This window comes from Stegodyphus dumicola, chromosome 5 (assembly GCF_044657685.1).
Source record: "Stegodyphus dumicola isolate Sdum_Otavi_A_Nest chromosome 5, ASM4465768v1".
NCBI classification, from domain to species: domain Eukaryota; kingdom Metazoa; phylum Arthropoda; class Arachnida; order Araneae; family Eresidae; genus Stegodyphus; species Stegodyphus dumicola.
In genome coordinates, this window is record NC_140772.1 from 108,767,654 (window position 1) to 108,782,171 (window position 14,518).

At 30.8% G+C, this 14,518-nt stretch overlaps 1 protein-coding gene across 1 annotated transcript in view; it reads right to left on the bottom strand.

Annotated features, from left to right (window-relative positions):
* Positions 1–14,518, bottom strand: part of LOC118197425 (puratrophin-1-like) — a gene marked incomplete at its 5' end in the record, with an annotated part of 530,248 nt that overhangs the window by 23,418 nt on the left and 492,312 nt on the right. Inside the window, 4 exons of the mRNA XM_085817830.1 lie at positions 862–1,039; positions 6,435–6,614; positions 7,373–7,450; positions 12,505–12,648. Coding sequence (XP_085673956.1) covers positions 862–1,039; positions 6,435–6,614; positions 7,373–7,450; positions 12,505–12,648 — 580 coding nt within the window. The remainder of the gene's footprint in view (positions 1–861; positions 1,040–6,434; positions 6,615–7,372; positions 7,451–12,504; positions 12,649–14,518) is intronic.

A 14,518-nucleotide genomic window follows, 5' to 3' on the forward strand; every position in this document is an offset into this window, starting at 1 on the left:
ACTAAGGATGTTGAACACAAGACAATATAAAAAGCATCAAATGCATCAGCTTGCACAGTGCTTAATACTCTCAATACTCTGAACTCAGCTCTGAATTAAAACTGAATGATATTCTCTCCAATTTTATACAGATTTCCTGTGTCTGATGAAGTTTCCATTTCTTGAAATTGCTGGAAGGTATACACAGTTACAGTTATGCAGGGGCAGATACAGTAAAAGTTACATAAGGATTGAACTAAAATGTAGCTAAGTTCCCAAATGGTTGTAAAACCAATTGTAGTATTTCATGTATAATGTTACATGAAAAAACTTCAGAAATGCAAAGAACTGCCAGCAAAATAGGATTACAGGGATTAATCCTATTGTCCATTTAAGCGACAAGCTAGTAAATATTTTTGCGACTGACTTTTTGGCTATGTCATGAAAACTGAGCTACAAAATTATCAATTCACAAAAATACTTATCAACTTGGCATTTAAATGGACTTACACCCCTGTAATCTGATTTTTCTGGCGATACTCTGCATTTCTGAAGTCTTTTGTGTTACATTATACAAGAAATACTACAATTTACTTATCATTTCACTAAACTTACTTACATACACATATAAAATTCATAACATTATATTAGTCTGTTATTAATTAATCAGTCAGTCACCAATATTACATCACTGAATACTATTATACCATCAGTATTACATCAATCATCAAATTATATCAATCAATACTATCAACTAATTGATGGATTATTCTATTATCGACCGATCATAGTATTAATGATTAATATATTACATCAATTAAAGAGAGAGCAACAATTATACTAAATTATTAAATTCTAAAATAATTTCCATGAAATTCTTACCTCTGTTTTTAACTGCCTGTTTTACAAGTATTTTACGTAATTCTGTCACCCATGCAGCTTTAACTTCTGGATTTGGAGCCTGGAGTAAAAAGGTGTCATTTAACTTCCTTTTACGGAACCAAATCTCAAATTTGGTAGGACTATCACCAACCTGTTCAGTCATTCCTAAATCTGTAGTCTGAAAAATAAAAGCTAAAGCATTTAAAACACTAGACATGCTAAAATAACTAAAACATTGAATAAATATTAAAATAAACTAAAAAACCAAATACAAATTGTAGAAATGAGATTCTAGAATGAAAACAAGCGAAGTGTACATTGCCAGAACAACAGCCTGAAATTGATCAACAGACCAGGTAAGCATCACTATTAACTCCGCCAACAGCGATGCTGCAGGCGAAGTTACAGATTACAAAAATATCGCTTTTGCATTCTTCGATTCAAATGTTACAAACTAACCAGCTAGCAGCAAATGTTTTGGTTGTAGTGTGATAGGATAAATAGCAAAGAGATCCAAAAGTTTCAGTATGAATTATGACGTTTGTCATGAATGCAGCTTCTTGGCAATAGCAAATCTTCTTGGCAATTTAAAAATAATTCTAGTAACATATGAATATAAACAAACTTCAGACCTTGTGACATCATCACTGTAGGCAAAATTAATAATGATGCTTATATGGACAGCCGTTAGCCAAATTCAGGTAGTTGTCCTAGCAACAGTTTGTTTATATACTTTCTGAACCCTTCTTTGATGATGTCAATAGTCTACGACTTGAATAAATGTTTCAGCATCGTTTGCAAGTTACTCTTGTTCACCAAGACATAAGGAGTGTGTAGCATCTTTATGAAGTTTAATTTTTACTACACAGAATGCAACTTTCATCCAGGTGCTGGAACACCTATGTGAACAGTCACAGACTTGAATGAAGGTACCAGCACTCTTAGAAATTCCAGTTTACATCATAAAGAATGAAGCCTTCATCATTCTTGGATGTTCCTCTGAAGATCTAAATGAACCATCACTGATTTGAAATGTTCCGGCACTTTAAAAAAATATTTACATGATTACCTATAAAAAATACTTGCATTATTTTCTCCTTCCTCTGTTGTACAACCTTCTGGGGGCTAGTTTATTGGTTCCCTTGATTATTTTAACTTTCATTCAATTTATATTTGCATTTTTGTGTCATCATTTCAACCATTTTCATTTTCTCTTGCATTTATTATTTGAAACACACTTTGTGTAACTTTTTCGTTGATCCTTCGGGACATGGCAGGTGTTTCCACATTTGAGAAAATTTACAAACATGGAATTTCATCTCTCTTCTGTTATTTATGTTCCAACTCACAGCAGCTTTATCCATTGCCAATGTGTTCGCTCTTTCAAAATCCGTACTTTTTGTTCATCTCTTTTCTCCTTCATTCCTCAGCTGTCGTTCTTGAGCACTGCAGCCAAGCCTCATTCATGAAATATGACCCTGTGGCTTTAGAAGGCAACAAAGTGAAATGTATCCAGCTCAGTTATCCTCAGATATTGGCTCAATATCAATAAAATATTGTAATGTAAATATTACTATGTATTCTTATTGGTATGTAGGTTCTTGTTAGGACAGGCATCTGCCATGAGATGGTAGCACTAATCGCTTGAGCATGCAAAAATTGTAATCACTTTACAGGACTAAAAAATAAATTAAACTGTGTGTAATTCATTTATTAATTATACATACTAAATACAGTCAAAAGTCGTTAATTCGGACACCCATAATCCGGACCTCAAAGCTACAAACTTTCTGCGCATGTGTAGCGTTGACGCAGGCGCGTTTTCGCGTGCGCGTAAGACCTTTATGGCTGCGAATATGCGTGTGCGCATGCGCATTTAATATATAATGGACGGTATAAGCTAAGCTAAAATTATCTAATTCAGTTAATGTTGCAGATTGCGTTGTTGCTTAATCTTCGAATTGGATCCGGCTTATTATTGTTTGCAGACTGTTAGAGCAATTTTATAAAAGTAAGCTTGAACTTTCGATTATGTCAAATAGAATTTCCGATATATATTTATTAATATGTAAAGGATCTACAAAGCGAAAGTATGTTTTGAAGTCCATTAAACAGAAAGTGGAATTGCTGCAAAAAATGGATAAAGGCATATCCTTTGATTATCTAATCATTCGGAAATATGTTTATCAATTTCACGCTGCTCTGCGGGGGGAGGGAAACGACGCGGCGCGCAATGAATTGGAAGTTGATCTGTCAGCACTATCCTTATCTTCAGGGCAGATGTTTTTATTTTATTTGGCTTATAATTCCTTACTCAATGTAGTACTTCATCTCGAAGTACTCTGTCTTTGATATGATTTAAATCAAGTTCCTCGTCATTATAATTCGCTTCCGATAGTGAAAAAAGTGACACAGAGGTTATTGAAAACGAAAAAATTTCGATTGACAAATTAGTCGGCATTCTCGACACAGCAATTATAGGACTTGAACAGCGGAACTTTGTAACTAAACAAGAAATTATGTATGTTTAATAAATTAAAGAGAAAGTATTATCACAAACGAAGCAACTTAAACAACTTACATTGAAAGAAATGTTTAATAAAGTAAACAAATAAATATTAAGCTTTTTCTTTTTGTAAATTTTTATACCCTTTAGATCATAATTGCTCTTTATTTCATAAATTACAGTTTCATATTTTTAATTTTATAATTTCTGCATGCCATCTCACCAGATTTAAACTGATGATCTATAATCTGGAATCGCCGAAGTCCCGACGAGTCCGGATTAACAACTTTTAACTGTATATACCTGTAAAAGTATATTATATATATATATTTTCACAGGACTAAAAAATAAATTAAGCTGTGTGTTTATTCATTTGTTAGGCCCACCAGCAGCTGAGTGGTAAAGTCGCTAAACAATGGTAGTTCGGTCTGAGGTACAAATCCCCCGAACGGGCTGGCTGCATGGGCGTTTTCGTGGTTTTCCCCATGTGTAACGTGTATACGAACCAGTTCCCTTAGAAAGTCCTCCCCGAAGGCATCCCTTCCCTTAGGCAGATAGCCCTTGAGGCTTTGCCATAATTAAATAACCTATCATATCCATTTATTAACTATAAATAATGTTTTAAAAAAGCAAAATTTATGATATTATGTTTGGTATTATTTTTTTTAAATTTTCTGTTTCAAATATTACTTGTAACTGTGATTTGTTGTGTTCTAAACTGTTACCTGATGCCGAACTTTGCATTGTGTTTTCTAAGGGTCCAGAAATTTTATTTTACATGAAGACTAATAATTATTGTTTTTTAGTACATGGATATGTAAGTAAACAAAGCGCCTCACGTGAAGTCATCGTCGGGCTTTACAAGATAATTCAGTTGGGCATTGCATGTTCAGCTTATTGTCAGGTATTAGCTCAATGTCTATCAGATATTGTAATGTTAATATTACTCTGTATTCTTATTGGAAGTTAGATTTGTTTGAAAGAAATAATATTGTAATAGCTACTTGTAGTTTATTAGCAACTACTTTTCATTTGTTATACTGTAACTGTGTCCTCTGGACATAAATTTATGCTCCCCATTTTCAAACATAAAAATTAATTAGGAAAAGAAGAAAAATACACATGGAAATACAGTATATCTACAAGTATTCTTTTTGCACACACATTTTGTGAATCTATAGAATAAGAATTTAAAACATTTATATACAAACTGTCTAATTATTAACTCTCTCAAAACCATTTATTGTTTAATTCTCAAAATTACAAATTTCCATTATCAACTGATTAAACTATTAGCCAATTATATTATCTAACTGCTAACTAATATAAAAGTATTAATTATTAATTATTTAACTACTAAATGTCTAAAAATGATTGGTTTTCTAATGATCCTGAAAAAAAGCGAGCTATTAGTGACTGAATAAACTATGATCTTTAAGTTATTACTATCTAATCATTTTAACTATTCACTGCCACTGACTCTCAAAATTCCAAACTATTATTTACCTACTAATTAGACTATTAACTGCTATAAAAGTACTAACTATTAATTAACTATCTAAAAACCATAAATTGTCTGATAATTCTGGGAAGATGAACTATTAATTGTGTACCATTAAAAGTATGATTTTTTTTAACTAAAAATATTTCATTATTTTTAGACAATTACCAGTTTGTATACACCTATTCACTATGCCTAATTATTCTCAAAATTATAAATTATTATTTGCCTACCAAACTATAGCTTTGAACCGTATATTTATTAATTGTTATAAAAGTATTAATTGTGTAACTATTAACTGTCTTAATACTATTCATTGCCTTGAAATGGTGAGTGCTATGGCTTAATGCTTAAAGTATTATTTAACTATAACTGTTAACTGTCTGCTAATTATATTTAAATTATTAATTGTTTAATTATCAACTAATTTATTAATTGTTCAATTATTAATGTTTTTTTAAACTATTAACTCTACGAGGGTCACTCTAAAATTTTTGAGATTTACATATGTTTTTAAAATTATAGTTTGAAATTTTAGGAGTGTTCATAATAGTCTTCTCCAGCATCAATGCACTTCTGTAGGCAAATTTTCTGAAGATTAAATGTTTCAAGCCATTCATTTCATGGATTGATGAAAACAATGCACTTATGGCCTCATAAAACTCATCTTCTGAATGAAAATGATGTCTGTGTAAGTTCTATTTTATATTAAAAAGTAGGCAAAAGCCATACATAATTAGATCGGTGGAATAAGGTGGATGTTCTATCATTCTGAAGTGTTTTAGTTGAAGAAACTCAACTGTCAATCTTGCTGAACGAGAAGATGCATTGTTATTGTTGAGCATGCGACCTCTAACATTCACTTCTTGAAGAATTTCTGGATGACAGTGGTGCACCAGTTAGCCTGCAACTATCTTCTGTCCTTGAAGCTTGATGGGTTTGAACAGTTCTGTAATTTTGAAGAAATCGACATACATAACTTTTTTCATTGGCATGAAAATGATGAACTATTATTAATCATGCCATATGATTTTTTAAGTAATAATTTCTAATTATTTTACGACTATTAACTATTGTACAACTATTCAATATCTAATGATTTCCAAAATTACAATTTGTTAACTGTCTACTGATCAAAATATAACTGTGAACTATCTAACTGTTGTAAAAGTATTAATTATTGATTGTATAACAGTTAACTGTCAAAAATATTAATTGTGTAATGATAAACAAAATGATTAGTGCTACTTTCTAATGATTCTCGAATCAATTAACTACTCATTATTTAATAATTAAAGTATTAACCATCTAACTATACCTGTTAATTAATTACTTAACAATTGTTTCATTATTAACTGTTTTAAAACTATTAATTATCTAACTATTAATTATTTCAAAACTATTCATTTCTACTTATTCTCAAAATTAAAAACTGTCAACTGTTTGCTGATTAAAATATTCGTTGTCTAACTGTGATAACTACTTATAAAAGCACTTATTAATTTTTTATAAATAACAATGTATTTCAACCACATTTTGAAGAAAAAATAATAAAGATGTGCATACTTTTATGCTGTGCTTGTACTGATACATCTCATATCCTTTGCGCTGTGGATCTCTACGTGCTTTGCTGAAGAGTATGAGATCTTCGAACAGAAATACATGTCGCATGCACTTCCGAGATCGACCCTGCCAAACGATAAATTCATCCTGGCGGAGTAATCGACCTTGTTCCTTTACGTTTACCTAGAATATTAAACAAATAGAAGAAAGCAAATATTTTGAAATATTGATACTTATTATACATACAACAAGTCATACATTATATACAGTATGTATAATACATTCATTATACACTCTGTCACAAAAAAAAAAAAAAAAATATATGCACCCAGAAGAAATCGAGCCATAATCATGAAACTCATTGGAAATGTAGTAGGGTAAGAGATATGCAAATGATTTAAATTTTAATGCCAATGAGACAAGGGTAAGCAGGCTATGAGCATATGAAATGTGCAGCTGATAGAGTTTAAAAGCATGATTGTTCGTGCCGTAGGTTTATTCAAACGAATTTGCCAACTTGGGCAGATTGTATTGTGGCTAGAAATGGCTCTGAGACATAATCAGAGCAGTATGAACAGTTTGTGGACTTTGAGAAGGGGCGTATAGTAGACCACAGAGATGCAGGTTGATTGAACAGGCATATCAGCTGACAAGACACTTTTTTTTTGGTGGGGGTAGGTGGAGATATTAAATTTTTTTCTGTAATTTTGGAAAATAAACTAAATAAAAAAACATAAATTTCCAAATTTCTCTTTCTGCAATTTTGGAAAAAAAAATATTCAAAATTTTACTGCAATATATTGAATTTAAATAAATAAATAAAATAATAATAATCACATTAAATTGCTCCTACTTTGTATCATTGTTTGGGCAAACACCAAAATTTAAAATGCAAAAATCTGTAAAAAAGTACATAATACTTGCTAATTTAAAATACATACATCACAATCTTTTAAAGCGTCCATGGCAAGCAAATCATTTCCATGTCTTAACTGAAATCTGACCATTTCTTCAGCAGCCTGAAATAATAAAGAATATATATATATATATTTAAAAACATAAAAACCAAATGATGACTACAATGTAAACATTATGAAAAACAAATAAAATTAAGAACACTGTTGAAAATATAGCAAAAGTGGATGAATAGTTATTGTAAGGAAATCAAACTAAATCCTTACATTTAATTGTTCATTCATTCAGTTAGAAAGAATATTAATTTTAGGAAACATAAAAACAAATTATGATTTTATTTAAAAATTTTGATAGTTCCTTACATATTTTCCTCCTAGTTTTTTAGTGCCAGGTTCTGAAAATTTAAAACATATGCGTGTAATTTTTTTTTCTTTGATGCATTCAGAGAATGAGTTCCCTTAAATTTTTAAATGGATTTGTTATACTAACAAACCCTCGGACCTGCAAATGTTGCACTGAACCTTTCCCTCTTAAATGCTGAACTTTATACCAGCCTAATCAAAGCAGCCCATCACAGTGAAGCAAGCATGAATGGACATTTGATCTATGGTTTCACTGAGCACTATTTACCTTCTCTGATTACTTATAGATGACTAGCGACCTAACAGTAGAAGAAACAACAATGAGAATGAACAAGATTCAAGTGACAAGAAAGTAGATATAATGATATTAGATATCGTAATGTTAATATTACTGTATATTTTTATTGGTATGTTGGTTCTTATTTATTATAAGCGAGGCCATTATATATTGTAATATTAATATTACTGCATATTTTTATTGGTATGTTGGTTCTTATTTATTATAACCGAGGCCATTATATATTGTAATATTAATATTATAGTGTACTTTTATTGGTATGTTGGTTCTTACTTATTATAATCAAGGCCATTAGATATTGTAATATTAATATTACTGTATATTTTTATTGATATGTTATTTCTTATTTATTATAAGCGAGGCTTTCAGAATTTAAAATTATTTCATAATTTGCCCCCTCTTCATTTTCAGATGATAAAATTGCTTTAAAAAAGGAGGGCAGAGAGAGGAGGAAAATATGTAGGGAAATACTGTAACAACGATGCCACTAAAAATAAATAAAGTAAAACAATAAAATTATTAATTACCATAATTTCCGGAAGAAAGGCCGCATCAGCGTAAATGCCGCACTCAAGAAAAATGGCGAGAAAAAAATTAAAATCACACAGAAACGCCGCAATAGATTAAATTGAGCGTGACATCGTTGTGGGCCGTATAGATGCAAAAACTCAACCTAAGTCCTGATATATGACATACCATCTTCCTTCGGAATAGTTTTTCGTTTAAAAATGATCATCGGCTTTAGCTTGTCACCATTTGCGGCACAAGCTAACACACATGTAAATGACGTACTTTCATGCCCCGTCATAAACATAGATACAGTTTTTGCACCAGTTTCATCAACAGCTCTGTTTGCAGGAGAGTCGAAAGCTAATGGCGTTTCATCCATATTTATTATCTGTGACCGAAGAAGTTTTTTTTTTTGTCAATAATAGCTGTCACATATTTTAGAAAAGATGACTTTTTATACTGCCAGTCCATTGGTAATTGTTGCCTGACTGTTGTTCTAGTACGCACAGAAATATTTTTTCTTTTCATAAATCTGCTACACCTCCTTTGAAATCATTTATGTTCATTCGTTTTGCTATAAATTTTGCTTGTAAACGAATTTTTACAGTCGAAATTGCCATTCCCTTTCCTCGTTGCTCCTTTATCCAGTTTGCAAGGTCGTCCTCTAGATTTGGCCACCTTACAGTACCACTTCTTTTGGCTCGTTTCTGTTGTGGCATATTTTTAAGAAGTTCTTTTTCAGTTCTCCAATGTCGAATACATCTGTCGTCCACTTCAAACTCTCAAGCTGCTGCTTGATTTCCAATTTGCACGTGAAATTACATTAAGCTTAAAACCAACAGTATAGCTTCTGTGCCGTTTAGGGACATTTTCAAAAATCTTCCACTCCCTTCTTACTTAAAAACTATTCAACAAGTACTTGTACTCAAACTGATGGGATCTGTATCTGGCAGAATGCCAAGAAAAATCCATTCATGCTGAAGGGGAAATATGTCAGAGTTCGTTATTGCGAGGCAGGTGGAGTCGTGTCCGCCTTTGAAAAAAATTGCAGAAAAGGCAGGGGTGGGGAGAGGATGGGTCCTGGAAGATTCATCGAATGGCAGAGGAGAGAGACTATTCGAACTGATGAGAATGTTGATTTGAAAGGGGGAAGAATGTTATTGTTCTGAGATCTTGTTTAGGGTGAATAAGGCATGTAGGTCCGTTCAAGGGAAAGAATGTAAACAAAATAACGTTCGCTAAAAGCAACTGAGTGGACTTTTGTGTGGGAACAGCACCAGTCTATGCACAATGACAAGGCCATCCAAACTATGTACAACGACCATCATAGGAAATATTTTATTTTTAGTGCACCTAAACGCCGCATGGGTAGAAATGCCGCACCCGCTGAAAATTTAAGTTTTAAACATGTAAACGCAGCAGCATTTCTTCCGGAAATTATGGTAGGTAAATTGTAAACTGAACTTCAAAACACAGCTGAAATGAATAAGTAATTTTAAGGTTTAAGGAACCAATTAATTTTGTAATGCAAAAAAGCAAACTATAAATTGATTTAAAATTTCAAATATATTAAGAACAAGAACAACATATAGATACAAAAAAAGAATGAAATTAATAAAACTATAAACTAAATTTTATTAAAGCTTTGAAAATATGAAAAAATAATTGTTAGGTTTTAATTTAACTACCTTGATAATTTTAGAAAACATGCGATGATTTGCTTTAAAAATTCTGGCATACTAATGACGATAACATATAAATAAAGATAAACAATAAAATTTTAAAAACTATAAACTATGAAAAATTGAATAAATAATTGTAAAGTTTTAATTGAACTAACTTGGTAATTTTAGAAAGCACGAAAACAAAATGAAGATTTGTTTTAAATATTCTGACAGAGTAATGGTGATGATAACATAATAAATAAATAAAAACAATAATCTATAAAAATGAGTAATTAGCTGTAAGGTTATTTACTCATTTTAAAATAATTTTAGAAAGTGCAAAAAAATAAAGGATGAACTGCTTTAACAACTGTAAAATACAAATGAAAATAACATAAATGCAGAGAAAGAATAAAATTAATAAAACTATAAATTAAATTCTGAAGCGCTGAAGAAAAAATTATTGTGAGGTTTTAATTTAACCACTCGGAATTTTAGAAAGCATCGGCTTACATTCTGTATAATTTTGAATAAATTTTAAACTGAAATTGGAATATAGAATTCAAAAGTCTATAGAACTTTGAATTAATTTTCTATAGAATTTTGAATTACACAGAATTCAAAATCGTATGACTTTCTTAATCTACAAAAAAAAGAAAATTAGAATTTTGAATTAACCCTTTGTCGCGCAATGGTTGCACCTTGAAACCACCAATTTTCGAATTTTTTCCTCCTCTTTCTTCTGAAATTTTTGAGTGAAAATCAATTGATTACTGATCTTTTACCTCTAAATAACACAAAATGACTGCAGAATCATACATGTTTCAGGTCTTAGTACTTCAAATCAGATGCCTTTTAAAATTCGTTTTCAATGAGACAAAATAACTTCTTTTTATTAATATAAACAACTTTAAATTTCAAAAGTTATTTATCGCACATCATGAATTCTATCTTAAAAAATAAAAAATAGCAATAATTAAACTGTATATATATATATAAAAAAAAAACCTCTGTATGTATGGCATTTGCTTTGTGGTTTCAGGGCACGACCACTGCACCACTAGAGCATTGTATTACCGTGCTCACAATGCTCTAGAGGCTCGGTGGTCGCGCCTTGAAACCACTGCTCTTCACAATGGCGTTTGCTTGCTTCTCAAATAGAAATGTTTATTTTTACTCAGATATAGATAAGGGGTTTTGAAACCACAGAGTTATTTTATTACTAAACAATACATGCACCTGCCCAGTAAAAATATCTTTCTTTCTTTTCCAGAGACTTTTCTCTGACCTCAACACACTTGCTCCCAAAGCTAGTATTGTGATTTTATAAATTATTTTCTGCGGTTTAAATTTAATGTAAATATACTTTGCTATAATTAAGAATAGAAATTGCGTAAAGCTTTATTTAAATTGAAAATATTTTCTGAATATTTTGGACCGAATTAAAAATAAAATAAGCATGAATGGGAAACGAATGATCTGTATCAAAGCCCAAAAAGACTAAAGCACCCTCCCATTAAGATAAAAAAAACACAAATTTCATGTGCCAGATGAAAAGAAACTAAATAATGCTGGACATATACCAGTGAAATTTAGATCCAGGCAGTGTACATTTAGTAGCACAAGAAAGAAACATCATAGAAGAAGATACATGTGCGAAACGTGCAATGTGGATCTATGCATGTACCCAAAAGACAAAACATGCTTTGAACAGTGTCACAAAAACATTTGTTCTTTTGGGAAAAAAAAAAAAAAAAAAAAAAAAAAAAACCTTATTTTACTGAGATTTTTAATCCATTTAGCCAAATGTCCTTATTATGTAGGTACTTATATTTTCACTGCTATATAAAAATTACATAAATGTTTATTTTTAAATTTTTCCTGACGATTTAATTTGTAAAATATTGTAAAAAAAAATTATATATTATTATGCAGTTTCTACATACATTTTTTTAAAATTCGTAAATTTTGTCATTTATTGCAACCCCCCCCCACACACACACACTAGCTAGGTAAGTTTCAAAGTCCTAGACGCGCGGTGGCTTCACAGTGCGACCACCACCCACAGAACAATGGGCAAGAGTAGATTTTTTTAAGTCATATATTATTTGTCTCTAGGATCATAATATTCCATTTCTAGAGTTTTTAGTTAAAAAAATTATAAAAATAATATCGTGCACGTCAAAGGGTTAATTGTAGTTTCAGTGTTAGACTAAAATGGTTAATATGTACCAGCAGTTAACTTTCAAAGACAAAAAATACCAAATAAATAAAAATTAAAACAAAACAGTTAAAACCAGGTTTTTAATCTTTTCCCCCCCTACCTTTAATGCCTTGTGCTCTGTTTCTCGCTCTGGACACTCCTTTAAAAGCTGTTTTAAAAGTAATGCATATTTCCCCATTCTTTGTACAGGTTTTAAAAGGTAGCTAGCTAAATCCATCTTATCCTGCAACTCGAGCTGTTTTTTCTGAAACAACAAAATTAAGTACTGCTACTAATAATACTGAAGAGGTTATAAATATATTGATATTGAATAGGTTATAATACATATATTAATACTTAACTGGTTATAAATATATCAATATTATAAATAATCATGATTATAAACTATATCAAGGTTTATAAATATATCAATATTCTATGGGTTATACGTAGGTCATAACGACGCTGTTATAAAGCTGTATAATGTATTAAGGAAGAAATCATATAAAATGAGAAAAATAACTGTTTTTTTTTTCCCAAAATTTTGTTCACATTCTTAATCAAATGTTAAGTCATTGATACATTCTGATTTTTACAGTATAGAATTATTTAATTATATTATATGTTATATAACATAATGAATGATACAAAAAAAAAAGTTTAAAATAAATTAAATAAACCCTTTTTCCAAAATTAGTGTTCATATTTTAATGTGATTGTTATCTATAAGTTATTGCTGTACAAGTTAGAGTTACAAGTCTATATGTTATGCTGTATAGCATTATAATTATTGTATTATATAATTAAATTATATACAGTCAAAAGTCGTTAATTCGGACACCCATAATCCGGAATGATCTATAATCCGGACCTCAAAGCTACAAACTTTCTGCGCATGCGTCGCGTTCACGCATGCGCACAGGCATTTACGAGAGCGCATAAGACCCTTACAGCTGCGAATATGTTTGTGCGCATGCGCGTTTAATGTGTAACGGAGTTATACGCTAAGCTAAAGTTATCTAATTCAGTTAATGTTGCAGATTGCATTGTTCCTTAATCTTCGAATTGGATCCGGCTTATTATTTTTTGCAGACTGTTAGAGCAATTTTATAAAAGTAAGCTTGAACTTTCGATTATGTCAAATAGAATTTCCGATATATATTTACTACAAAGCGAAAGTATGTTTTGAAATCCGAAATCTGTTTATCAATTTCACGCTGCTCTGCCGCAGAGGGGGGGGGGCAGAAACGTCATTATTAGATTATGATAGATTAGAAAGATTATGTCAAATAGAATTTCCCATATATATATTTACTAATATGTAATTTGTATCTACAAAGCGAAAGTATGTTTTGAAATCCGAAATCTGTTTATCAATTTCACGCTGTGGATTGGAAGATGATCTGTCAGCACTATCCTTATCTTCAGAGCAGATGTTTTTATTTTATTTGGTTTATAATTCGGTACTAAGTGTAGTATTTCATCTCCATATACTCAGTCTTTGATATGATTTAAATCAAGTTCCTGGTCCGATAGTGAAGAAAGTGACCCAGAGGTTATTGAAAACGAAAACATTTCGATTGACAAATTAGTGGGTATTCTCAACACAGCAAACAGGGGAACTTTGTAACTAAACAAGAAATTATGTCTGTTTAATAGAATTAAAGAGAAAGTATTATCACATGAAACGAAGCAACTTACATTGAAGGAAATGTTTAATAAAGTAAACAAATAAATATTAAGCCTTTTCTTTTTGTAAATTTTGATACCCTTTAGATCATAACTGCTCTTTATTTCATAAATTACGGTTTCATATTTTTAATTTTGTAATTTCTGCATGCCATCTTACCAGATTTAAACTGATGATCTATAATCCGGAAAAATCGATAATCCGGAATCGCCGAAGTCCCGACGAGTCCGGATTAACGACTTTTGACTGTAATAGAATGTATTGCATTAAGTTATAGAATTATATTATATTGCGAATGTATTGTATTGCCTATTAAAGAATTATACTGTGTTATATTATTGCATATTATAAAGAAAAATGTAACGGGTTCGATGAAGGAAACCATTCCTTTAAAAGGGATCAATGGAAAAAAAAAAAAAAGATATCCCTGCTTCCTGCTTTAGAA